This window comes from Lotus japonicus, chromosome 3 (genome assembly GCF_012489685.1).
Source record: "Lotus japonicus ecotype B-129 chromosome 3, LjGifu_v1.2".
Lineage (NCBI taxonomy): Eukaryota > Viridiplantae > Streptophyta > Magnoliopsida > Fabales > Fabaceae > Lotus > Lotus japonicus.
Genome location: NC_080043.1, coordinates 43,961,145 through 43,985,599, shown reverse-complemented (window position 1 = coordinate 43,985,599; position 24,455 = coordinate 43,961,145). Strand labels below are relative to the sequence as shown.

At 42.1% G+C, this 24,455-nt stretch overlaps 1 protein-coding gene and 1 long non-coding RNA gene across 3 annotated transcripts; both read right to left on the bottom strand.

Annotated features, from left to right (window-relative positions):
• Positions 1-17,217: 17,217 nt before the first annotated feature.
• LOC130748530 (uncharacterized) lies at positions 17,218-18,463 on the bottom strand. 2 transcript variants are annotated; one of them, XR_009022723.1, is made up of 5 exons: positions 18,248-18,463; positions 18,059-18,161; positions 17,822-17,924; positions 17,615-17,721; positions 17,367-17,509 (listed from the first exon to the last, which is right to left on the bottom strand). It is a non-coding gene; the product is annotated as an uncharacterized LOC130748530 (long non-coding RNA). The 2 variants fall into 2 exon arrangements; XR_009022722.1 differs by having other exon boundaries at positions 17,218-17,509; positions 18,059-18,463.
• Positions 18,464-22,016: 3,553 nt separating this feature from the next.
• On the bottom strand, positions 22,017-22,505 carry LOC130744210 (uncharacterized). The gene has a single exon (XM_057596402.1). It carries the CDS (start codon positions 22,503-22,505, stop codon positions 22,017-22,019), a length of 489 nt encoding a protein of 162 aa, XP_057452385.1.
• Between the last annotated feature and the right edge of the window lie 1,950 nt (positions 22,506-24,455).

Below are 24,455 nucleotides of genomic sequence, written 5' to 3'. Positions count from 1 at the left end.
CATTGTACCCGGAACTGGACCGATTTCGATTGCACCTTACCGTATGGCACCTGCGGAGTTAGCGGAGTTGAAATCTCAGTTGGAGGATCTTTCGGCAAAAGGATTCATTCGACCAAGTGTTTCACCGTGGGGAGCGCCAGTGTTGTTAGTTAAGAAGAAAGACGGAAGGTCGAGATTATGTGTGGATTATCGACAACTGAACAAGGCGACGATCAAGAACAGATACCCGTTGCCGAGGATAGATGATTTGATGGATCAATTACGAGGGGCTGCTGTATTTTCGAAGATAGATTTGAAATCAGGCTATCATCAGATCAGAGTGAAGACTGAGGATATACCGAAGACTGCATTCAGAACACGCTACGGACACTACGAGTACCTAGTGATGCCGTTTGGAGTGACAAATGCACCTGCTGTTTTCATGGATTACATGAACCGCATCTTCCATGAATTCTTAGATCGGTTTGTGGTGGTGTTTATTGATGATATACTGATATACTCGAAGGATGCAACGGAACATGAAGGACATTTGCGCCAAGTTCTACAAGTGTTGAGAGAAAAGAAGCTGTATGCGAACCCTTCCAAGTGTGAATTCTGGCTGAAGGAAGTTAATTTCTTAGGCCACGTTATCTCAAAGGAAGGCATAGCTGTGGATCCGGCGAAAGTGGAGACTGTTTTGGCTTGGGAGCAACCGAAGACAGTGACGGAGATCAGAAGTTTTGTGGGTTTGGCTGGATATTATAGACGCTTCATTGAGGGATTTGCCAAGATCGTTGGACCTTTGACTCAATTGACGAGGAAGGATCAACCTTTTGCATGGACAGAGGCGTGTGAAACAAGTTTTCAGACTCTGAAGGAATGTTTGACGACGGCACCTGTGCTTATTTTGCCGCAACCGGAGGAACCTTATGAGGTTTATTGTGATGCTTCGTATCAAGGCTTGGGATGTGTGTTGATGCAACATCGAAAAGTGGTGGCTTATGCTTCGAGACAGTTGAAGACTCATGAGAAGAACTATCCGACTCATGATTTGGAGTTAGCTGCCATTGTGTTTTCGCTGAAAATCTGGAGACATTACCTCTATGGTTGTACTTTCACGATATTTAGCGATCACAAGAGCCTTAAATACTTGTTTGATCAGAAGGAGCTGAACATGAGGCAACGAAGATGGATGGAGTTCATCAAAGACTATGAGTTTACGTTGCAATATCACCCTGGGAAGGCGAATGTAGTTGCTGATGCTTTGAGCAGAAAGATGCATGTCTCGTCAATGATGGTTAAAGAGCTGGAGTTACTGGAACAATTTCGAGATATGAGTCTAGGTGTGACACCGTCTGAGGGAAAGTTGAAGTTCGGTATGATCAGAATTGCCAGTGGACTGATGGAAGAGATTAGAGAGCAACAATTGCAAGATGAGTTTCTGCTGGAGAAGAGGAACTTAGTGATTCAAGGGAAAGACCCGGAATTCAAGATCGGAAATGACGATATCTTAAGATGCAAGGACAGAGTGTGTGTACCCAATAATCCAGAATTGAGAAGGCTGATCATGGATGAAGGGCACAAGAGCAAATGGAGTATTCATCCGGGAATGACCAAGATGTATCAAGATTTGAAGCTGAATTTCTGGTGGCCAGGAATGAAGAAACAAGTGGCCGAGTATGTAGCTGCATGTTTAACTTGTCAGAAGGCCAAGGTAGAGCATCAAAGACCTGCTGGTATGCTACAGAGTTTAGACGTGCCAGAATGGAAATGGGATAGTATATCCATGGATTTTGTGGTAGCTTTGCCAAGAACACAGAAGAGACACGATTCGATTTGGGTGATTGTAGATCGTTTGACCAAGTCAGCGCATTTTCTACCAGTGAGAACTACCTACAATGTGGAGAAGTTGGCTGAGATCTATGTGGCGGAGATTGTGAGACTACATGGAGTTCCGACAAGTATTGTGTCTGATCGGGATCCAAAGTTTACTTCGCACTTTGGGGGAGCTCTTCATGATGCGTTAGGAACCAAGCTGAGGTTGAGTTCGGCGTATCATCCACAAACGGATGGGCAAACAGAGAGAACTATTCAGTCGCTAGAGGATCTACTACGGGCTTGTGTGTTAGATAACAGAGGAAGCTGGGATGATCTTCTGCCATTGGTTGAATTCACCTACAACAATAGTTTCCATGCGAGCATTGGGATGGCACCGTATGAAGCTTTGTATGGCCGCAAGTGTAGGACACCGTTGTGTTGGTATCAAGATGGGGAGAGTTTGTTGATTGGGCCAGAAATGCTGCAACAGACGACGGAGAAGGTTAAGCAGATCAGAGAACAGATGAGAGCTTCACAGAGCAGACAGAAGAGTTATGCTGATCAAAGACGTAGAACCCTAGAGTTTGAGGAAGGTGACCATGTGTTCCTACGAGTTACTCAGACTACGGGGGTTGGACGAGCTATTAAGTCAAGGAAGCTTGCGCCAAAGTTTATTGGGCCTTATCAAATCACTCGACGTGTTGGACCAGTTGCATATCAGATTGCACTACCGCCATTTCTTTCCAACATTCATGATGTATTTCATGTGTCGCAGTTGAGGAAGTACATTCCAGACCCGACTCATGTGATCGTGCCAGACAACGTTGAACTGAAGGTTGATTTGACTTTTGAGACACCGCCAGTGAGTATTGGGGATAGAAGGGTGAAACAGCTGAGGGGAAAGCAGATTCCGTTGGTAAAGGTGATATGGAACAAGGATACGGGGGATGCTACATGGGAATTGGAAGACAAGATCAAGGAACTGTACCCCGGACTTTTTGCTGAACTCTGAGTTTCGAGGACGAAACTTTCTTTTTGGAGGGGAGTATTGTAAGACCTGGATTTTCAGAACAAGCTAGTTTCCGACTCACGCGTAGAATCAGTGTAAGCGTGACAGGAGTTTGATATTTGAGGAAGATTAATGAAGAAGAAAGTTCAGGAATTGCTTGAGGAATGTTGCGTAGTCGTTTTCGGAGTTAGTGCGAGTCGTCTGCACCCTTGCCTTAGGGCGAGCGTGTCCAGAATAGACTATTTCGCTCTTAAAGCAATGTTTTGAGTGAGATTTCGAACTCTCGGAAAATTTAAAGATTCTCTTTATTTTTCCATCGACCAGCGTTTCATTTCGGAACTCTGGACTGTACGCACGATAGGTTTCACTTTTCGGATGTCCGCCGACTCTAATTTCTTTGCTTCGAAACCCTAGTTTTTAGCGAAGGATGAAGACTTTTTCTATTCGGGACTTCTAACGAAGATTCCGTCCGCGATTCCAGACTTGTTTTGACGTTTCCAATCTTTCTTCAGTAGGAAGTTTTGTCGTTTGAGCATCACAGCAAAAAGTAGTTTTTCGGGGCAGATTAACCGACACCGCTTTTGAGTTTTTCGATATCGTTTTTCCCAAATCTTAGATGTTTGTTTTGAGTTCTGGAATTCTGACGCCAGAATCTCTCTTAGAATTCCACGGTGATCGTGCTGCAAAAATCGGAATCGCGAAATTTTCATTTTCCCGCGATTTCACCCGCCTATAAATAGGCGAAAAAGCAAAATTTCTCTTCATTTCTTCCTTGTTGGCCGCGAGATTGAGGGGAGCTTGGGGGAGAGAGATTTTCGCGAAATCTTGACCAATCTTTGTGCAGTTCGTCCCTACTTCTAGGTATCAAGGTAACTAACACGATTCCTACCTCTGATGGTTGTTTCTGTTGCGTTTCTGAAGTCGTTTCTGTGCTCTAAGTTTTGAGCTTTTTCTAAAATTGTCCGATTTCTCTGATTTCTCGCTTGGGTTATGTTCCTTATGTTCCCCTGAGTCTAAAACCTCTGTCAGTAAACTCTGATTGCGATTCAGTTGTCCAGGATCTGAAAAATTGACTCAAAACTCTTTTTGTCTCACATTTTGAAACTTTATTGTCGTAAAGCTATAATCTGACTTCGTGGCTTTAGGATTTGTTGTAGCGGATGTCATGAGGATCGTTGCTGTCAAATTTGTTTTCAGAACTGATAACTTTGAAGTTTTGAGCCTTTATTTTGGACCAAAATGCCCCTGCGTAGTCGTATTTCGACTCGATTGTCCGAAAATTGTTCTGACAGTTTCTTTGTCTTAGTTTTACCCTAAAACTACCTTGTAAACCCATAAACGATAGCCGAAGCCCTTTTCTCCTTATGGCCGTGGGTTTTTCCTAAGGGGGGGGGAGTTTTTCGTTTTCGAAAACTTGTCCTTTCGTACCCGTTTGTCGTATTCTGAAGCTTTGATGCTTTGTCTATCGTTTATGTATTGTTTTGCGATCGAACTAATCGATTTTGTTTGAATTCTGCTTTGTTTTCTCCGAGGTTCAGTTGAAGGAACTTTGGAATATTCAGAGCAACTGTTTGAGGACAACCTTGATTTCGAAGCTGGAACAGCTCGAGGTTAGGGCAACTTACTATATATTAGCTATGAATGCATGATAGGCGTCGATCAATTCGACTTATGCTTTACTTTGATGTTGATTGTGTTGATGAACTGATGTTGTGATGTTGTGCTTTGTTGGATTGTGCGTTTTGACGCGACTTCGGAGTGGAGATTCATTGATCTGGTGATCTTTGATGTTTCGGGTTGGATGAGCAACCCTAGGCAAGTTCAAACGAGGGGTTTGGGACTTAGCCATTTGTTGGGATTCATTGGTTTACTTAGACTTTCCAAGGGAAACTTCTTTTGGGTGGTTGGTTTTCGGAAAACCTAGAATGAATAGAATTTTGTAAACTAAAGACTTGGGAAACCTAGATTTTGAGAAATAAACTCATAACCTGACTAATCTGAATTGAAATCATTTTTATTAACGTTTAAGTATAGGAAAACTGAAGGGGAAAATATTTACGAAAGACGGGGAAAAGTCGACTTTTGTTGTGGGTTTTGGAGAGATTGGGGGAAAGCCACTGCGGTGAGCTAAAGTGACGATTGAAAGTCACCGAGTACCTTAGTACTCTTGTTATTCGAGTGGTGTTGTATTGACCGACACCTAGTGCTCTTGTTGTTTGGGTTGTGTTGTATTGACCGACACTAGACCCTTGTGTTTTCTTGTTGGAGTTGTGTTGTATTGACCGACACTTACTCCGAGTTGTGTTGTATTGACCGACACTAACTCATGGGTTTGTTGAGATTGGGTTGTGAGCTAAACACTTTCGTGGTAAGGACGATTCGTTGTTTGGCTAACCACGTTGCATTCAATCGGGTGAATAACGGGAATGGTTCACCTGTGCATATCATGGTGAATAACGGGAATGGTTCACCTTGCATAAATGATGAATAACGGGAATGGTTCATCATACGGTGAATAACGGGAATGGTTCACCAAGGATGAATAACGGGAATGGTTCATCCAGGATGGATTTCATCCAGGATGGATAACGGGAATGGTCCATCCATAGTGAAGAACGGGAATGCTTCACTTGTGGCGAACGGGAACGCGTCACAAATCCGGATTCATATTGTGCATTTCACGCATACATTCATGCTGACTGAGACTGTGTGCTGTTTGTTTATTGAAGCAATGTTAGAGCCATAACATGCTAGGATTACTTATATGCTTATATAACAACTTATATATATACCCTGTCACATGTTGTGTGTATATGTACTTATTGCTGTGAGTTGACCCTAGCGCCTTGGCTTTGTTTGTATGTTTGTCTTTGGGCGGTCGGCCTGCTGCCAGATGTCGATGGCCGACTGGTTCTCGACGGTCTCTCCCTCGGGGGGGATCAGATATGAGTTGCTGGATAGGGATGCCCCCACAGCTTGGGTGATCGATGTGGCTGGTCACCGGGCGACGTATAGGGGAAGGGTCATGGAGGACCGGACGGATGAGCGAGGACGCCTGACGAGCGGAGTGCTACGGCGTATGGAGCTGAGTTTTGACTTGCCGCCCTCAGTTCATTGTGGACCAGGCACTGGACATGCACCACCTGCACCACCTCCGACTTCACCTTCTGTTGAGGAGGACCCAGAGGAGATCGAGCCTGCTGCTGCTGCTATATCTGTTGTGCCACCTCCGGCTACTGCCATCGCTTCTACCGACGTGGCGTCGTCCTCTAGGCTCGTACAGCCGAGGAGGGAGTCTGTTGTCCCATCTGTCTCACGTCTCTTATCTTTCTCTTCACCGCACGGCTACCGTGTGGACCCCTTGATGAGGGTGGAGGAGGAGGATGTTCTCACAGGAGAGGTGGATGTGGAGACCGGCTCGACTAGGGCGGTGCGCAGGACAGTGAGGAGGGAGGTTATGGATTTGGACACCGAGATGATTACGGTGGATTCCGACTTTGACTCCGAGAGCAGTGGGGAGAGCTACTCGCCGAGCAGCGATGAGGAGGAGGATGATTGGTGAGCTGAGCTGGGAGGGTAGGTTAGGATTAGCGACATTTTTTGTGTAGAGCTCTGATCGTCAGTTTCTTTTTGGGACAGGGTAGGTTCCGATGTGTGTCTTTTTGTGTGGTTCTTTTGAGGAGGATCACAGAGAGTCTGTCGGAGTATAGGGGTCTTCCTTTCAGGCCATTTTTGAGTGCCGACTTTCTCTTGGATAACTGTATTTTGATACTTTTACTCACAGTTCTGGTTTGTATATTTGCCTGCGGGCGTACTACTTTGGAGTCACTGCGGCTTCGCGTGACATGGAGTGCAGCCGAGGCTGTACAGATGTATATATTTGTATATCGGTTAGTTTAGTTGTTGGGTGTTGTCTCTACTTCTTTATCGTTTTGATTTAAAGGAAAGAAACGAAAAAAAAAATTACCTGTTTTCCGCGTAAAGATTATTTTTGGTTACTAAAGTGACACCTGGAAATCGGGGTGTTACAGGTACAAATGTTGGGCCTGATCTTTGGCAAGGTAGAAGTCGCGCTCGCGATTGTCAAGAGCAATGTCAGCGGCTTGTTCCCTCGCCTCAGTGGCTTTGGTTTTCTCCGCCGCCAGCTCGTCCTCTAGCCCTTTGATCTTTGCCAGTTGGGAAGCAATCTCAGCATCTTTCATGGCGAGGGCCTCAGCATGAGCTTCGGTCGCTTTCTTGATCTCCTCGGACGTGGCCTGCATCACCGCCTCCATGTCAAACTTCGCCAAGGCCAAGGACTCAGCAGACTTTTTCTCTTGCTCCGCCAGCGCCTTCTTCACTAACTCCAGCTCAGCGCGCAATATGGCGAGCTCAGACTCCTTAGCAACCAGCGCCTCGCCTCTAGCGATCAGGTCCTTCTCAGCTTGCTCTTTTTCCTTTTTGCAAGCTTGAAGACTTGCATCAAGATCATCCGCTTCTTCCTTCATCAGCGCCAGCTGATCCTCCAGTTCGCCGATTTTAATCCCCGCTGTGCCAATCAACTTGTCGGCATGGACTTTGTCTTTTCCTGCCTGCGTCGCCAGTTTGTCGAAGCGCTTTTCCCAAGCAGCGGCGGCTTCTTGATGCTTAGCACTCTCGGCCTTCAACCGCTCAGCTTCAACGGTGGCGGCGTTGAACTTCTCGAACGCATGGGCAAAAATACACCCAGCACGTAGAAGACAAGCAAGGGTTTCCTCCTTGGCTTCATCAATCCCCCGGCTCAAAACTTCTTTCTCTATAACTTCACGGTTGAGGCCGGTAAGCAAGAATTCTGAAGGTTCAATGGCGTTGGGAAGCATGTTGTAGTAGCTGGAGGAACCGCCCTCTTTACCAGGAGCTTGCTCGATCTGGGTCGCTTCAGAGGTAGCGGCGGCATCAGGAGAAGGTCCCTCTTCGCGGCGAGGTGGAGAAGACGCGGAGCGCCCGTCATCTATTGGGGGCGGGCTAGGAGGTGCATCCTGTCGAGGAGGGGAACGGGGGGTTTCATTTTCTTTTCCTTTCTTCCCGGTAGGAGCATCAGACGACGCGGCAGCTGCTGTGGCATTAACGGTGACGGGTTTCTCAACAGCTGAGGGTTGAGAGATGTTGGCGGTTGTGTCAGCGGTTGGTGGCTGATCAGCAGAGGTAGTTGCAGCACCGGTGGAGGTGGCTGTAGCACCTACAGTAGTGGACTTGGCGGCGGCTGCGGAGGCCACGTCCGCGGTAGCAGATTTGGGGGCCGGGACGGTGGTTGTCTCGGTAGCTGCGGCGGCGGAGGCTTCAGTGACATTTTTGCCTTTGGGCGCAGCGGCAGTGTTGGGCTGAGCGCCGGGGTTGGAAGGGCCGGCGACGGAGGAGACTTTGGCCAATTTTCTTCTCTTGGGGGCTTTGGCGCCCTCAGCTTGGTTCTCGGCACCGCCCCTCTTTTTCACGTCGCCCTCAGCGTTGAACTTTGGGGAAAAGCGAGTCATTCTCCTCTCGCGGGCCTTCAGGAGCTCGGCATTCGTGAAGTTCATATCTTCTACAACAATAAAAAAAGAGGATCAGTGATAGCATAGGAGACGAGAAAGAAAATGTCGATAATAGAAGTAAGCTATGGATAACCTAAGTATTTGGGAGTTCTTGAGAGGCCAGCGCCCTCAAGGACTGTTGTGCAGTCAAGGATGGGAACCGGGGCAAGGAGATTCAAAAAGGCTTTGTCGTTGGCAGACAAAGATTCCTCTGAAGGATCGGTAATCCCATTGGGCTTCTCCGTCCAGTAAAGAGGGAAAAGGGCGGTCCCGTCCCTAAGGGTGAAGGCCTCGGGGTAGGCGGGGTGAACCGCCACACGAAAGTACTTTCGCTCGAAGGAGGACTTCGCGTTACTTTTGTGGGGATGCAGGCACTTCCGGGCGGCCCGGGCCTTTAAGGAAATCCATCCTCTGTTTTTGATGGACTTGGGGTCGACGTCGTAGAGGTAGAAGAAACTGGTAGGAGATGGGGCGATGCCAACCGCGGCGCATAAGATTTCAAAGCACCGAATGAAGGCCCAGGCGTTGGGGTGAAGTTGGCAGGGAGCCGCATTGATGTCGCGGAGGACGGTTTGGACAAAGGGCGAGAAAGGAAGCCTGATTCCAAGCTCGCTAAACATGTATTCGTACGCAAAGAAAAAGTGGGATCTCTTTACGTCGCCGTTTGGCTTATGAAGCCAGGGGCGATCCTCAGAACTGCAGATCCAGATCCTGAGTTTGGCGTTAAACTCATCGTCATTAGACAAACCACCCAGGGAGCTCACGAATTGCACAATGAGATCGCTATCCTGGAAAATGGAAGGTTGGTCTATAGCCTCGTGGGTGGGGGCTCTTTGGACTGGAAGGGGCAGAGTGGCGAAGGTTTTTAGTCGGTAAGGAGGGATCTCTGGGACCTCTAAACGGAGACCGCCGGCGGCGGTGGAGTCAGGGTCGCTTCCGGAGGAGGAAGAGGAGTGGTTAGGGGAGGTAGGATTTGAAGCCATTTTTAGAAGACAGCGAAATGAAAGAAAGGAAAAGATGAGTATGTATATGATGCAAAGATGAGGGCAGTAGGACTCACCGGAGTAAGATGTGAAGAGTGGGTAGCGGAAAGGGTGATAAGCGACGGCTCCGGAACGGAAGTTGGCAGAGGGGGTTTGCTAAGCGATTAGGGAGGTGAAGAGAGGTTTCGGAAAGGGATGATTGTAGGGAAGGAGGGTTTTTATAGGGAGAGGGGGAGGCTGGAAGAGTGACGCGTGTTGGACGCGTGGGGAAGGTTGGAAGTCATGATGGGTTTTTGGGGAAGTGGGTTGCGTGTAATGGGGAGTTATTGCGCATGATGGGATGTAATGGGGAGTTACTGCGCGTGATGGGACAGTTATGAAAAGTGAAGTGACGGTTCCGGAGAAAGAGGAAAACTGAGGTAACTGACGCGTCACGTGGAGCAGTTAAGGATTTGAAGGATTTTGAAATAAGAAGAAGCGCGAAGGACCTCGCCATCATAGAAGCCAAACGCCACCGCCTAACAAGTAATAATAGTATTAAAGTTTAGTCAGAGACATCGCCAGCCGACATTGGGGTGATCAGTACCTGGTCAATACTCGCCACCTTTCTCATCGGGGAATGATCGCTCACCTGCTCCAACCAATCGCCGGTATGAAGCGATCGCCCTCGCCGCGGGTGGACTTGTGGACTCGCCGGTACGAAGCGATCGCCCTCGCCGCTGGTGGACTTGTGGACTCGCCGGTTTAGGTTGATCACCAAGACCAAAAATGCTTGTTTCCTTTCATTTACGCCATGTTGGCGATATAGCTTATTTATTCTTTCTCAAGCCATGTTGGCAGCTTAGATCCCGGTGTATTATGGGATACATGTAAAGACATTTAAAAGACACACTCAGCTCTCATACTGCGCGCTCGGTGTCTTGTGGACTTGTGGACTGGGCGAGCCCCTAGAGGGGCAACGCCCAGGGGTTAGCTCGCCAAAGAGCGAGAGCTTGGCCTTGGGTTGGGCCTCGACTCCGGAGGCCCTATCAGCCCAATAGGTAGTGCCCAAGCCCTATAAATAGGAGGTAGTCATCAATTGTAAGGGACTTTTGCTCATTTGGAGAAATACACACTTGAAATTCAGCATTCACTCTCTAACTCTCTCTCTCTAGCTCAATCTCTCTACCCTTTGGTACTATACTTTTCTTCAATGTTCATTCCTAGAACAATATCAAACTTAATATATTCCGAAATTAAATCCTAATATTTCCTAAAATACAATCTTCACTCCAGCACAATTAAATCTTCACTAGTATTTAGCCCGTTGACCCGTGCGATGCACGGGAAATTTTAATTCGAATCAACTACAAATCCTTATCATTGAGTATAGATTAGTATTGATATATATGAAATAATACAATGATATATTTACTGATCGTTATTATTTTCTATTAATGTTTTTACACATTATCTTTAGTGTGGACATTAATTGGATAGCTTTCCAACATCAACTGTGGTTCACGCTGTGTGTTGTATGGCACAATCTTGCATGCAAATGACAATCTTTTTTTTGTGTGTGTTGTTTGGCACAATCCTGCATCCCACATCACACTGTATAATATCTTCTTGATATTTTTATCGTTTAAAACCAATATTGAACATTGAAGAGGATTAATGTGATGCAGGGAGAGACTCATTAACACGCATAAAAGGAAGGAAAGACTTTTTAACATTATAAGACTCAATCTTTTGATGTAATTAATGTGGTGTAGGAACGTGATTTACTCTTAGGGAATAATCATTGAGAGTCCACTCACTTTAGAGGAGCCAAATTTATAAACAAAAGACATACAAATTTCCAAGTGACTTGTAGCATAACAATGACATAACCAAATTTACCTCATTAGCATAAAATGATATCTATAACATTAAAACCTTGTGTTTGCACACAAAGTGTGAGACCCAAGTTTTTAAGTTTGGAATAAACCGAATAAAATTCCTTTTCACGATTAATTTGAGGTAACGTGAAGGAAAACCTGAACAAGTGTCTATTGAATGGAATAAATTTGTGAAGGAGAAACTTCAGGAAAAAGCTAAGGATGGTATCCAAGTCGATAAAGGTTATAGCACGGTTAGTATTCGCTTTAACCTAGGTCAAGAACGCTAGGAAATAGCTAATTTACTCTTTAAGGCACGATGAAAACTAATTCCAAAAATTTTCAGAGAAATGTTAGAACTTCTCTTATTCGTCTATAAACGAGCGTTTCGATACGAAACCCTAGAATGTAAGAACGTCAAATTCCAATACTCGGAAGTTTGCCGAAACCGAATCACTGATAGTTCAGAAACCCTAAAATCAACGGACGATGAAGACTTTTTCTATTCGGAGCTTCAAATAAAGATTTCATCCGCGGATGCTCACTCTAATCGACGTTCCAAATCTTTCTTCAGAAGGAAGTTTCTGCATCCGAGGTCAATATCATAAAGTGCATAAAGTGCATTTTTAATGCCGGTAAGCATTAAAAACAAGCCTCGAAAACCAAAAATCATACTGATATTTCTTTGAAGAATTAGAAGATTCAGCGGGAAGAATATTGTGTCTAAAATACGTTGGAATCAGTAGGAAAAATCGGAATCGCGAAATTTTCATTTTTCCGCGTTTTCCATTTCCTATATATAGTATGAAAAATGAAAAAAAAAAACAAAAAAATTGCCATTTGGAGAGGGAGTGGCCGAGAGCTTGGAGGAGAGAAAGAGGAGAAGTGATTTTCGCCGTTTCTTGCCCGATTGCTTCACCGTTCGTTGCTAATCGAAGACATCGAGGTATAGTTACTATCTCTCACTTCTGATCGTCAGATCTGTCGACTTCTTCTATGTCTTTCTGTGCTCAAAGTTTTGAGCTTTTTGTAAAACTGTTCAAATAAGCTGATTTCAGTGTCTAAACTTATTCCCTGCATGCTTCTGAGCGTGTTCTGCGGATTAGATTTTGTCAGATGTCGCCGAAATGCCGCCGGGATCAATTTCTGTTGGAAAAACCCATTTCTGGGTAAAGTTCCGTTCTTTAAGCTGGAAATTCACGACTGAGCTTAGCTTTAGTAGGATTAGTTGTTATAAATGTCGTTAGGATCGATCCCATCCAATTTGTTTTTCGAAATTCCAATTTTGAAATTCTGAGCTGAAAATAATGACCAAAATACCCCTGCGACAGTTTTCGACCCGATAATTTTTCTGAGAGTTTCCCTGGCCTAGATATCGTCTAAGAATACCTTGGAATTGATTTAGATCGAAGAAAAAGTTCGAAAACCCTATTTTCTATAGTGGCCGAAACCTATTTGCTTGGGTACCGTGTCCAAAAATAATTTTCGGGTCTCTATGACCTGAGCCATTGCGTAGCTCTTTCAATTGTCGAAATTTTGGCGCCGGTTTCGTGTCATTCCGAGTTCTGTAGCTCGAGTTATGCACGTTTTAGCGAATAAAGTGTTTTTGTACAAAACTTGAATCGAGTCAAAACTCATCCATTCGGGGAAAGCCCTTCCATTCGTGCCTAAATGTTGTACTCTGAAGCTTCTTGAGCTTCGTCGAACATTAGTTAGGATTGTTTCGACTGTATCGACTTGTTTTGATTCATTATTGCTTTGCTTGCTCAAAGGTTCAATTGTGGAAACTTTGGGATTGACTGAACAAGCTTGTGAGCGAGACCTGCACCGCGAGACCAGAACAACTCGAGGTTAGGGCAACTTACTTACTAGCTATTTCCTTGTAGGCGTCGATCAATTCGACTGGGTTATTGTGTTGATATTGAATATTGCTTGGATATTGTTTATCGCTTTATGGAAAAATGTTTTCTGAGAGGCTTCGGCCGTTTGCTGGTTAATCTAGGATGTGTTGGAATATGCTGTTTATGCTTATTGATTGCGCTGATTTAGTTATGCTATTCCACTTATATCTGTGATACTGATGAGTGAGGATAACGGGCAAGTCATGCCGAATTTTATGAGATTTTTGAGAGAGTTCGAAAGGACGAACGGAGTTCGGACCTTGTTATGTTTTAATGGATCGAGACCTTCTCAAGGAATTGTTTGGGATTATGGGATCCCTGAAACTTATAGGAAGTATTATAAGATTAAAAGAAACCTATTTTCTCAAGGAAAACTCATAAGACATTAATCAATCTCTAAAACCATTGAATAATGGTAACAACCTTAGATAAGAGCTTGGAGCTTGAATATTAGTTTGAAAGATGAGAAGGGTCGCCGAGTCCAAGTTTAGAAGAAACTTACAAGTTTCCGAGTATGTTGATACTCTTTTGCTCGATGAGCAGTTTATTGTTTGGCTATCTAAAGTTTAGCCGGAAATTATAAGTTTCCAAGTACTTCGGTACTCTTCGCTCGATGAGCAGTTTATTGTTTGGCTATCTAAAGTTTAGCCGGGAACTATGAGTTCCAAGTTCATTCTTTCTTCTTTTGATTAATTCATTTTGTCGCATAATCGACATTATCTTCGGCTTAACGGGCGCGAATCCTTATGTTCAACCCGACGGGTTGGACCGATTCGGCAATAATCGTTTGACACGCGTGAATCCTTATATTCAATCCGAGGGATTGGATCGATTCGGCGGTAGACACTCGGGCACGCGTGAATCCTTATATTCAATCCGATGGATTGGATCGATTCAGCCATCGCCATATAAACTCGCGTGAGTCCGTGAGTTCAATTCGAGGGATTGGACCGATTCAGCGATAATATTTCGACACGCGCGGATCCTTATATTCAATCCGAGGGATTGGATCGATTCGGCGATAGTCATTAGACGCGCGCAACGTCCGTATGTTCGACTCTAATGAGAGAACCGACTTGGCGTTGTCATTTACTGCGTGTGCGAGTCCTTGTGTTCGACCCAATGGGTTGGATCGACTTGACATGCCTATTTTTGGGATCAACGTTTGAATTGACATTGCATGCATACATGCGCCCAATATGGAATTGTTGAGATAATGCTTATTGTATTGTTGAGATATTATTCATTGAATTGTTATTAGAGCCTTGATAACATGCTAAGTATATACCTTAGGGTAGGCAATACAGAACATATAAATATATATATACAACATATATATATACATACCCCCTTATTCTTCACATGCTGTTTGTATTATCTACTATATTCCGTGAGTTGACCCTAGCGTCGTGGCTTTGTTTGTATGTTTGTGTTTGGGCGGTCGGCCTGCTGCCAGACGTTCAACAGATGATTCAAGAAGGTTCGTCGTTCGGGGAGGACCCGGAGCGAAATGACTACTACTGAGCCTTCGACGTGGACCCGGACTTCATGGAAGATCAGATGAGGGTCGAAGATAGTGGTGTAGGATATGGGTGGTTAGAGTTACTGATTTTGGTTGTCATGGTCATAGCTCTGATTCATCAGTTGTATTTTGGGGCAGGGTAGGTTCCCGACTATTAGCTTTTTGTGTGATTCTCTTCCATGAGGATCACAGGGAGTTTGTCGGGCGTAGGAAGTCTTTTTGGAAGCCGTTTTGGGCTGACTTACTTTTCGAAGGACTGTATTTATAAAACTTATGACTCTATTTATGAGTCGCACTTGTTTGCCGTTGGGCAACACTTTCAATTACTTAATATTACTTTCCGTCACTTGAGGACACTCGTGACGATGTTTTTAGTTGCAGCAAGGGCTGTGCTTATTTTGTATATTAATCGCTGTTAATTGCGATTGGGTTGAGACCTTATTTCGACAAGTCTTTTTATTTAAACAAAAAAAAAAAAAAAACCTGCTTTTCCGCTTTATTTTATTTTTGAGTTACTAAAGTGACGCCACCGAAATCGGGGTGTTACATTGCCTGTGACGCCCTGAGCTGAGAAGGACGAGGATTGATCGCCTTCTATGTGGAGGGACGCACCACACCCGAACAAGAGGTATTCCGAGACTGTGTGGGGATGGACTATACAGTTGAGGAGGGCATAAAAGATTTGATTGGTACTACTCATGACAACAAGTTGCAACTTCTTTCGGGAGCCCAACTCATAAGAACTCCATGGTTAAGTGTGCTAGCCTTGGAGCAATATTATGATGGGTGACCTCCTGGGAAGTTTTCCCGGGAAGCGCGCGAGTGAGGACAAAGTGCGCTGAAAAGACTCGTGTTGTTACCGTGAGGCCAGTCGTCAAGTCTGGATGTTACAAGTGGTATCAGAGCCGACCTCTCCCAGTACGGTGTGGTTCGAGGACGAACCAAGCGGAAGCTGGTGGGCCTGTGACGCCCTGAGCTGAGAAGGACGAGGATTGATCGCCTTCTATGTGGAGGGACGCACCACACCCGAACAAGAGGTATTCCGAGACTGTGTGGGGATGGACTATACAGTTGAGGAGGGCATAAAAGATTTGATTGGTACTACTCATGACAACAAGTTGCAACTTCTTTCGGGAGCCCAACTCATAAGAACTCCATGGTTAAGTGTGCTAGCCTTGGAGCAATATTATGATGGGTGACCTCCTGGGAAGTTTTCCCGGGAAGCGCGCGAGTGAGGACAAAGTGCGCTGAAAAGACTCGTGTTGTTACCGTGAGGCCAGTCGTCAAGTCAGGATGTTACACAAAGCCCTCGGTAAAAATGAAACTGGTCAACTAACATTAAAAGAAATTAGTAATGTTCTAAATTCAATTAAAAGTTTGAACTTCAGTATCTTTTTATTGGAATCGCTTCAGTATCTTAAATCTTACTCTAAAGATACTACAATGCATAACCTCTCTTTATTATAAAAGCAATGAAAAATTTCCAGTGTTTTTCTTCTTATAAAATAAAACCTTGTGAATAAAATAAGATGTATAAAAAGAAGAGGAACACAAAATCCATGAAATGGAGAAAAATATATCAAGAAAGAAACCAAACATTCATAAAAAAGAGCATAATATCTTTTTAATTCAAATTTGTGATGCTCTAATCAGCCAAGGTACATGTGGTGGGTACACTGCGACAATCAGATGAAATAATGAGACTAATATACTTCTATCAACGACAAAGGACAAACTATTTATTTTAGTTTTTTATATGAAAATTGAACATAAGGGAGCATAAGGGGTGCCCCAAACTCATCATACTGTATGTTATCAAGCAAATGCTTGCAAATAAAGCAAACAATATAACACTTGAAAAAGAAACAATAATCAGAACGTGAGGCTAGGAAAGAACATAAAAGATATTGGCGCTTCACCCAAATGGAAAAAAGAAATAATAGCCCACTATTTATGTTGAAATATCCATGCTGTTATATCACAAAGCCACCGCCCACTATCAGCAACAGAAATAGGAGATAACCAATTAAATCTCCTATTCCAGATGATCAAAGAACCTGCAACAAGCTCTATTTAATCAACATATTTGCTTCCCATGCAGTTCCACTATCTCACAACATATTTAGGCAGACCAATGGATTCTCAATCCATTCGAAGATAACAATAGAATAAGCATCTCTCTCGTGCCTTTATCCAAAGCCAAGTTCTGTATTGAATTACATCCACCACCTGATCAACATCTGCTTCTTTTCCCCCAAATATTGCATTGTTCCTACAATTCCAAATTGAGTCCACAGTAGCCACAAACTATTTATTTTAGTGGCATCATAACTTAATAAATAATAAGTTACATGCTTTTGCAATGACCATGTATATCTTTGTACAAATAGAAAACTAATTGTATGATTCAGACATCAAACAATTTTAGTAAATGCAAGAAAGCTCAATTGCAGAATTTTGTCACATGAATAGCTAAAGTAACAAAAGCTAACTAACCTAATGTATAAATGAGTTGGTCAGTTTGTTAGACAATTAGTAGAGTTTAAAAAGGGAATAGTTTAAGGAATCCAATCCAAATTGCACTATGGGGAACTCTAGGGAGAAAGCTGGTTCTCTCATAAAACCTTGTGGCTATAATTCTTGTTCCCTACCCAGTTCAATTTCAATGACTTTTACCAATAATACAATTTTACAGAATATAAATCCAACTTCTATCAAAATAACATTGTGAGATTATAGCAGAACCCAATCATGTCGATTCAGCATCTTAATTTACCTCTAGAATCATTTTCTTGATCATATCCTCAATTGAAGTTTTAACCTCAATGATTACAGGAGCAAGTCTCACATTGTGCTCAAAGTCAAGATCAACTTCCAATGTTAGTTCTTTGGTTTCTTTGCAGCTGTTACCTATTATAAAACCAACAATCAATAATCTAATAATAGATTTAAAAAAGGGTCTACAAATGCAAACCAAAAAAGTGAGGTAAAAAGAATAATGGATCATTCTATTACCTCACCCTGCATAGTCCATGACTTTGGCCCTATATGAGCTTTCTTCATCTACTCTATCTTTGATTGCATTTTTCAGGTTTCTTTTCATGGGTAGAAGTTCTTTTCTTCTACATGCAAAATAAAAAAAAATGGAATATGAAAGATTAGTTTTAAAAATAAACCCCTTCCCCATTATGTGTGAAGTTGTAGAGAGAGATATTTGTTTACCAAAGTCCATATCATCTTCATCGTCAGAATCTTCAGATTATTGAAGAAACTGTGTCATTTTTATCCCTTTTCCTTTTTACCCCCAAATAAGTCTTCTTCATACCTTACAAATACATACAAAAAAGTGAACACAACTTAGATACTATGAAAACATTTGAATAAGTATGAAATTTCAAGGAGTTATAATAAACCCCTTCCTCATTATGTGTGAAGTTGTAGAGAGAGATATTTGTTTACCAAAGTCCATATCATCTTCATCGTCAGAATCTTCAGATTATTGAAGGAACTGTTTTATTTTTATCCCTTTTCCTTTTTACCCCCAAATAAGTCTTCTTCATACCTTACAGATACATACAAAAAAGTGAACACAACTTAGATACTATGAAAACATCTGAATAAGTATGAAATTTCAAGGAGTTATATTACTGAGTAGTGGCCCAAGCATAGCCAATTGCATATGACTCTCCATAAATCTCTTTCATCCAATTAGTATGAAGAATATTTTCCTAAGCTTGCATTTCCTTACTTAGTCCACAACTGAAAACTAAGTACCAAAGCAACCTAGTTATAAACAACAAATGTATGAAAAGTTACATAGATTCTTAATTGCATTTATTTTCTTTTATAGGAATTTAGGATTACCTAGAGCTCACCAGTCCACAACACTTTTATGACATGAACCAGTTATAATTTCCTGCATAATTTGATCTGTTAGTTACAACAAATTCTGAGAAATGCATAAGCATTTCCACATAAGCATTTCCACAGCAGTTCAAATAGCACAAATGCAATAAACATATATAACCACCAGCTCATTATGTCAATGACAATTGTAAAAGGAACTTTAGGCATACCATGTAAATATTACCAAGAAGCACATAAATAAATATCTCCAATGTTGAATAATAGCTCCTTGCCTACTAATTTCTCAAAAGTCATGAAAAATGAAGAAAAAAAATGCATGAAAAATGATAAGATTAATGTCAATGGATCCTGTAAAAAAAAAGGCATGAAAAATGAAAAAAATTGTTCAGAATTTAAAAAATCAATTACCACAATCATATGAATATCAAAAGAGCTATACCACTAACCAAGAAGGACATGCAGGGCTCGGTGCTAGAAAATAAAAATGAGGGAAGAGTAGAGATTGATTCTCCTTGCAAGATAAAGAAACCAAAAGGTAAGTTGAGGGAAACAAATATAAAAGAACTATACCTGACTGTAAAGCGGAGATTGAAACTTAAAATCCACCAAAAAATAAAGATTGCAAGTTCCTGGAATCCGGCCAAGATTAAATTCCCATATGTTTATCAAATGATCAAACAGAGTACTCCGTGGCACAGTTGTCTGGACACACAAAAAATACAAGTAGAGAAATCAGTAGAAATTAAGAGAAAAACTCTGCTACCAAAAATATTAAGAAAGTAAGAAATGAAGAGAAAGAGATCAAAACAACATAAGCATTGTAGGAATTATAAGGATATAATATGACTATATGAGAACAATCATAGGGAATAGAAGCACTGAAATTAAATAGACCAATCTACACCCCATATGCCAATGCTCATCTCAGAACCATATATTATGGTTTGGTTATAGCAGTTTTGATCAAAGCAATTGGTACAAAATCACAAGTTATTAATTAAACCATGAACACCCATACTGGTAGTGTCAACATAAACCAAGAAAATAATCTTTAGCAAGAAGAGGTGTCACAACTAAAAACAGACCTGTAACTAAAAAAGCCAAGTGTATGCAGTATTTAATTTTCTGCATCGAGACCAAATATTGACACCCAATCTCCTGATTTTCTGCAACAACCAGGAATCAAATAACAATTGGAAGGGAAGGTGAAATATGGTTGAATGAGGGTGGTGGGAATATTTATAGGCAACTCAATCTGAGGAAAAAACACGGAAGAGAAGAACTTCTACAAAACCTTCCCACTACAACCCTCAATCTACAAACCTAACCCTGTCGAATCCCCCTAAAATAGGACATCATCAATAAGATAACTTAAAAAATTCGAACGGAACACCAAATTTAGAGCAAATAATTGATGAAATCCAAAATCTAGTAGGATCACTCAGCAGGTAAACTGTTAGCACGACTTACCTACGAAATTTTTTACGGCGGGATGTGATGGGTTCCACCGGAGAAGCCATGGAAAGCCGCTGAAAATCGGGGAGAAGCAAATAGTGTGGACCGTAAGAAGCAAATCCAGCTGGGAAGGGTTAAATTGATCTCTTTCCACACGCCACAATCCCACAAAATCTGGAAGAGGCTTGATTTGTAATCGTAGGGTGACGGAAGGGACGGCGGGTAGCCCCTTTCCCATCTTTTCCGGTAAAGAACGACACGACGGTGGAGAAGAAAATCAGAAAAGGGTTCAGATTACATTGACCGTCAGATTTCGAGGATAAAGGGTTGGGATCTCCTCTCCCAGATGAAGAGTAAAACATGCTGAGAAAGAGTGCTGGTGAGGCCAACGATGTCATTTCAGGCGTTTCTGAAAGAAGAAGAAAAAAAGAAAAGAAAAGAAAGACAGGTGGCGCAACATGATTGGAGGTCTTTTAGGAATAGTGACTGAAGAATAAGAAGTAGTAGATTCCGCAAATCTCCAAAATGCCCTTGATGTCAAATAAGACCTGAAAACAAGAATAAACGTAATTAGACCAAATAATAGAAATCACTGTCAAGCAAGGTCAATTAATTACGAATAATCATTAATAATGGCAAATTAAGGCTATGTAAAATGGGTAAAATATTGCTCATCAAATACCCCCACACTTAGCCTTTTGCACTCCTGGGCAAAATAAAGAATTAAGAACATGAAAACCAATTTGAAACTAGAAGTGAATCATGCAATAACCTAAAAGATCACATACTGTACAATGAATCCTACGAAATGTAGAGAAATGGGCAAAACCAAGAGAAGAATCAAAGAGACAAGAAATCCATGAATATCATCCAAACATCCAAGCATGTAAAGTAACCAATCAAACCAAGAGGTGAGAACAAAGATGATAGAACCTCACAAGTTATGCTCTCAAAGTGTTTTCACTCAAGTGTTTAAGGTTTGTGTTTACGCTCAAGGCACTTCATGAGAACAAACACTACCATAGGCTTGACAAGACGCTAACATCAACAATCAAAAACACATGCACATAAAGATCAAAAAGGACTTTTGAAGGTTGTAATGGGGCCAAGGACAAGGTAGGATAAAATATGGGATAAGTAGCTAAAACCTAAGGAAATAGAGGAGCAATGGGGAATAAGTAAAATGTAAGTCAAAATCAACCCAATATAGCATAAGATTTGCAATTCTTCCTCCAATTCCACACTTCAACTTTTCATCCTTTCAATCATTTTTTCCTCTTTGGCCTTTTTTTTTTTTCTTTTCTGTTTTTTTCTATTTTTCATTTTTTTTTACTGAATAACAAAACTAGTATGAAAAACAGCACCACCATACTATATACAACAACCAACTAAGCATAACCGAGAATTGGAAGAATTGAAGAACAATGCACCCTTACCCACTTAGTACTTACTCCCAAAACAATTCCAAAGCTCCAAAATTCCCTAAGATTAGGTCAATCATGGTTTTTCACTTATAAGCTTGTAATGAGCTAAAGAAAAGAAGGGTAAAAAGGCTCAAAGTGGCTATCAAAGGATAATTCATTCAAGGTAGGCTTATATGGCTAGTGGCTTATTAATTAAAAGAAGAAAATGCCTAAAATCACCTCAATATGTGCATGTGAATATCAAGTAGAAACAAGCGTCAAGTCAAGTTCTAGAGTGCAAGTAATCAAGAGTGCAATCACACAAGAAAAAGATTAGAGATGGCATACAATTGTCCACCTATAGTTAAGGCTCAAAATCTCTCACAGGGGAATTAAGTCTATCATAATTGTTTCAACCCCTCAATTTTCAAAAGTAACTTGACACACAAGAATGCATGGATTCACATCACAAGATATCATGACTCAATTCAAAGAAAGAAAATGCCCATAATCTAAACAAGACCTAAAAATTCAAAGAAAAGCATGCATCAATCTAATTTATTCAGCTAATTTATTCTACCTAAGCTAATCTCCCCCCACACTTAAACTACACATTGTCCCAATGAAGCATAACAAATATGGAATTGAACAAGTGCAATAAAAGTAAAGAAGGAGAAAGAAAACTCCCTGATTCATGGCGGGAGGAGAGCGGAAACAACCAAGGAAACATCTTCCATGGTAGCATCCACAAGAGAAGGGTTAGTGAGGAAATGCTTGAGGCGATGACCATTAAATTTGAAGCTCTTATCTGTGCATTCACTTTTGATCTCTACAGTACCATAAGGAAACACATTAGTAACAACAAAAGGACCAATCCACTTAGAACGAAGCTTACCGCTCATTAGGCCAAGCCTAGAGTTATACAACAACACTTGTTGTCCAACCAAAAAGTCTTTTCTGGAAATCAAGCTATCATGGAATATTTTGGTCTTCTCTTTGTAGAACTTAGAGTTCTCATAGGCTTCCAAGCGGATCTCATCTGACTCACTCAATTGAAGCTTCCTTTCGCCACCAGCTTGATCAAGAGCCAAGTTGTAAGTCTTCACAGCCCTATAAGCACGATGCTCTATCTCAACAGGAAGATGACATGCCTTACCAAAAACAACGCGATAAGGAGACATTCCGATGGGTGATTTGTAAGCAGTACGGTGGGCCCAAAGAGCATCCTCAAGTTTATTGCTCCAATCCTTCCTGTTAGGCTGGACTGTCTTCTCCAAGATCCTCTTTATCTCTCAGTTGGAATTCTCAGCTTGCCCATTTGTTTAAGGATGGTGTGGAAATTCTATGAACAACCCCATATTTCTTGAGAAGAGTTTGCATGGACCTATTGCAGAAATGGGTGCCTTGGTCACTAATGATTGCTATAGGAATACCAAACCTGCAAAAGATGTTAGACCTAACAAAATCCACGATAACTCAAGAATCATTAGTCCGGGTGGCCTTAGCTTCCACCCATTTAGAAACATAATCAACAGCAAGCAAAATATAATAAAAACCAAAAGAAACAGGAAAAGGAGCCATAAAATCGATACCCCAGACATCAAAGACCTCACAAAACAGCATGGGTTGTTGAGGCATCTCTTTTCTCAAAGAAATGGTACCGCCTGCTCTCTGACATGGCTCACAAGTGCTGCAAATCCTTGACGCATCTTTGAAGATGGTGGGCCAGTAAAATCCAGAATCAAGCACCTTGCGTGCTGTCCTTTGGGGTCCAAAGTGACCGCCCACTGCAGAAGCATGGCAAAACTGAAGGACTGACTCAATCTCATGATCTGGAATGCACCTCCTAATAACCTGGTTAGTACAAAACTTCCACAAATAGGGGTCATCCCAACAATAATATTTAGCATCACTCTTAAGCTTAGCAATCTGAGCTCGAGATGCAAATGGAGGGAAACCAGAAGCAACTAAATAATTAACAATATTAGCAAACCAGGGTGCTGGAAAAGAAACTGAAATATTAAAGAGCCGCTCATCCGGAAAGTCATCTCTAATGGGTAGAGTATCAGCATCCCTCTCTATCCGACTCAAGTGATCGGCCACCAAATTCTGTGCTCCACTCTTATCCCGAATCTCCAAGTCAAACTCTTGGAGCAAGAGCATCCATCGGATCAACCTAGGCTTGGATTCAGCCTTCTTCAACAGGAACTTTAGAGCCGCATGGTCAGTGTAAACAATAATCCTAGAACCTAGCAAATATGATCTGAATTTATCTAGAGCAAACACAATAGCTAGAAGTTCTTTTTCAGTGGTTGTGTAATTCGCTTGTGCAGAATCTAAAGTCCTGGAAGCATAATATATTACCCTAGGCAACTTATCTACTTTTTGAGCAAGGACAGCACCCAATGCGTAATTAGAGGCATCACACATCAGCTCAAAAGAGGATGTCCAATCAGGTGCCTGAATGATCGGAGTGGTGGTCAAGGCTTTCTTGAGGCAATCAGACGCCTCTCTGCATTTCTCATCAAAATCAAACGCCACTTTCTTCTGCAACAAGTTAGAGAGAGGAAGGGCTCTCTTGCTGAAATCCTGAATGAACCTGCGATAAAAACCTGCATGGCCAAGAAAAGAACGCACCTCTCGCACGCAAGAGGGGTAAGGCAAATGTGAAATAACATCTATCTTGGCGGGATCCACCTCTATACCTTTGTTAGAAATCACATGACCTAGAACTATGCCTTGCTCTACCATAAAATGACACTTCTCGTAATTCAAAACAAGGTTAGTTTCAATGCACCTATGCAAAACATTATCCAGATTATCTAAACATATATCAAATGAAGATCCAAAAACAGTGAAATCATCCATGAATACCTCGATGCAACTTTCTAAGAAATTACTGAAAATACTTACCATGCACCGCTGGAATGTACCAGGGGCATTGCATAGGCCAAAGGGCATCCTCCTATAGGCAAAAGTGCCAAAGGGGCAGGTGAATGTGGTCTTCTCTTGGTCCTCAGGAGCAATGTGAATTTGAAAGTACCCAGAAAAACCATCAAGAAAATAGTAGTGACTTTTACCTGCTAAGCGCTCAAGCATTTGATCAATGAAGGGCAAAGGAAAGTGATCCT

Excerpts from the sequence above, each read along its gene's own strand:
- LOC130744210 (XM_057596402.1), bottom strand. The coding sequence starts at position 22,505 with ATGTCTCCTTATCGCGTTGTTTTTGGTAAGGCATGTCATCTTCCTGTT.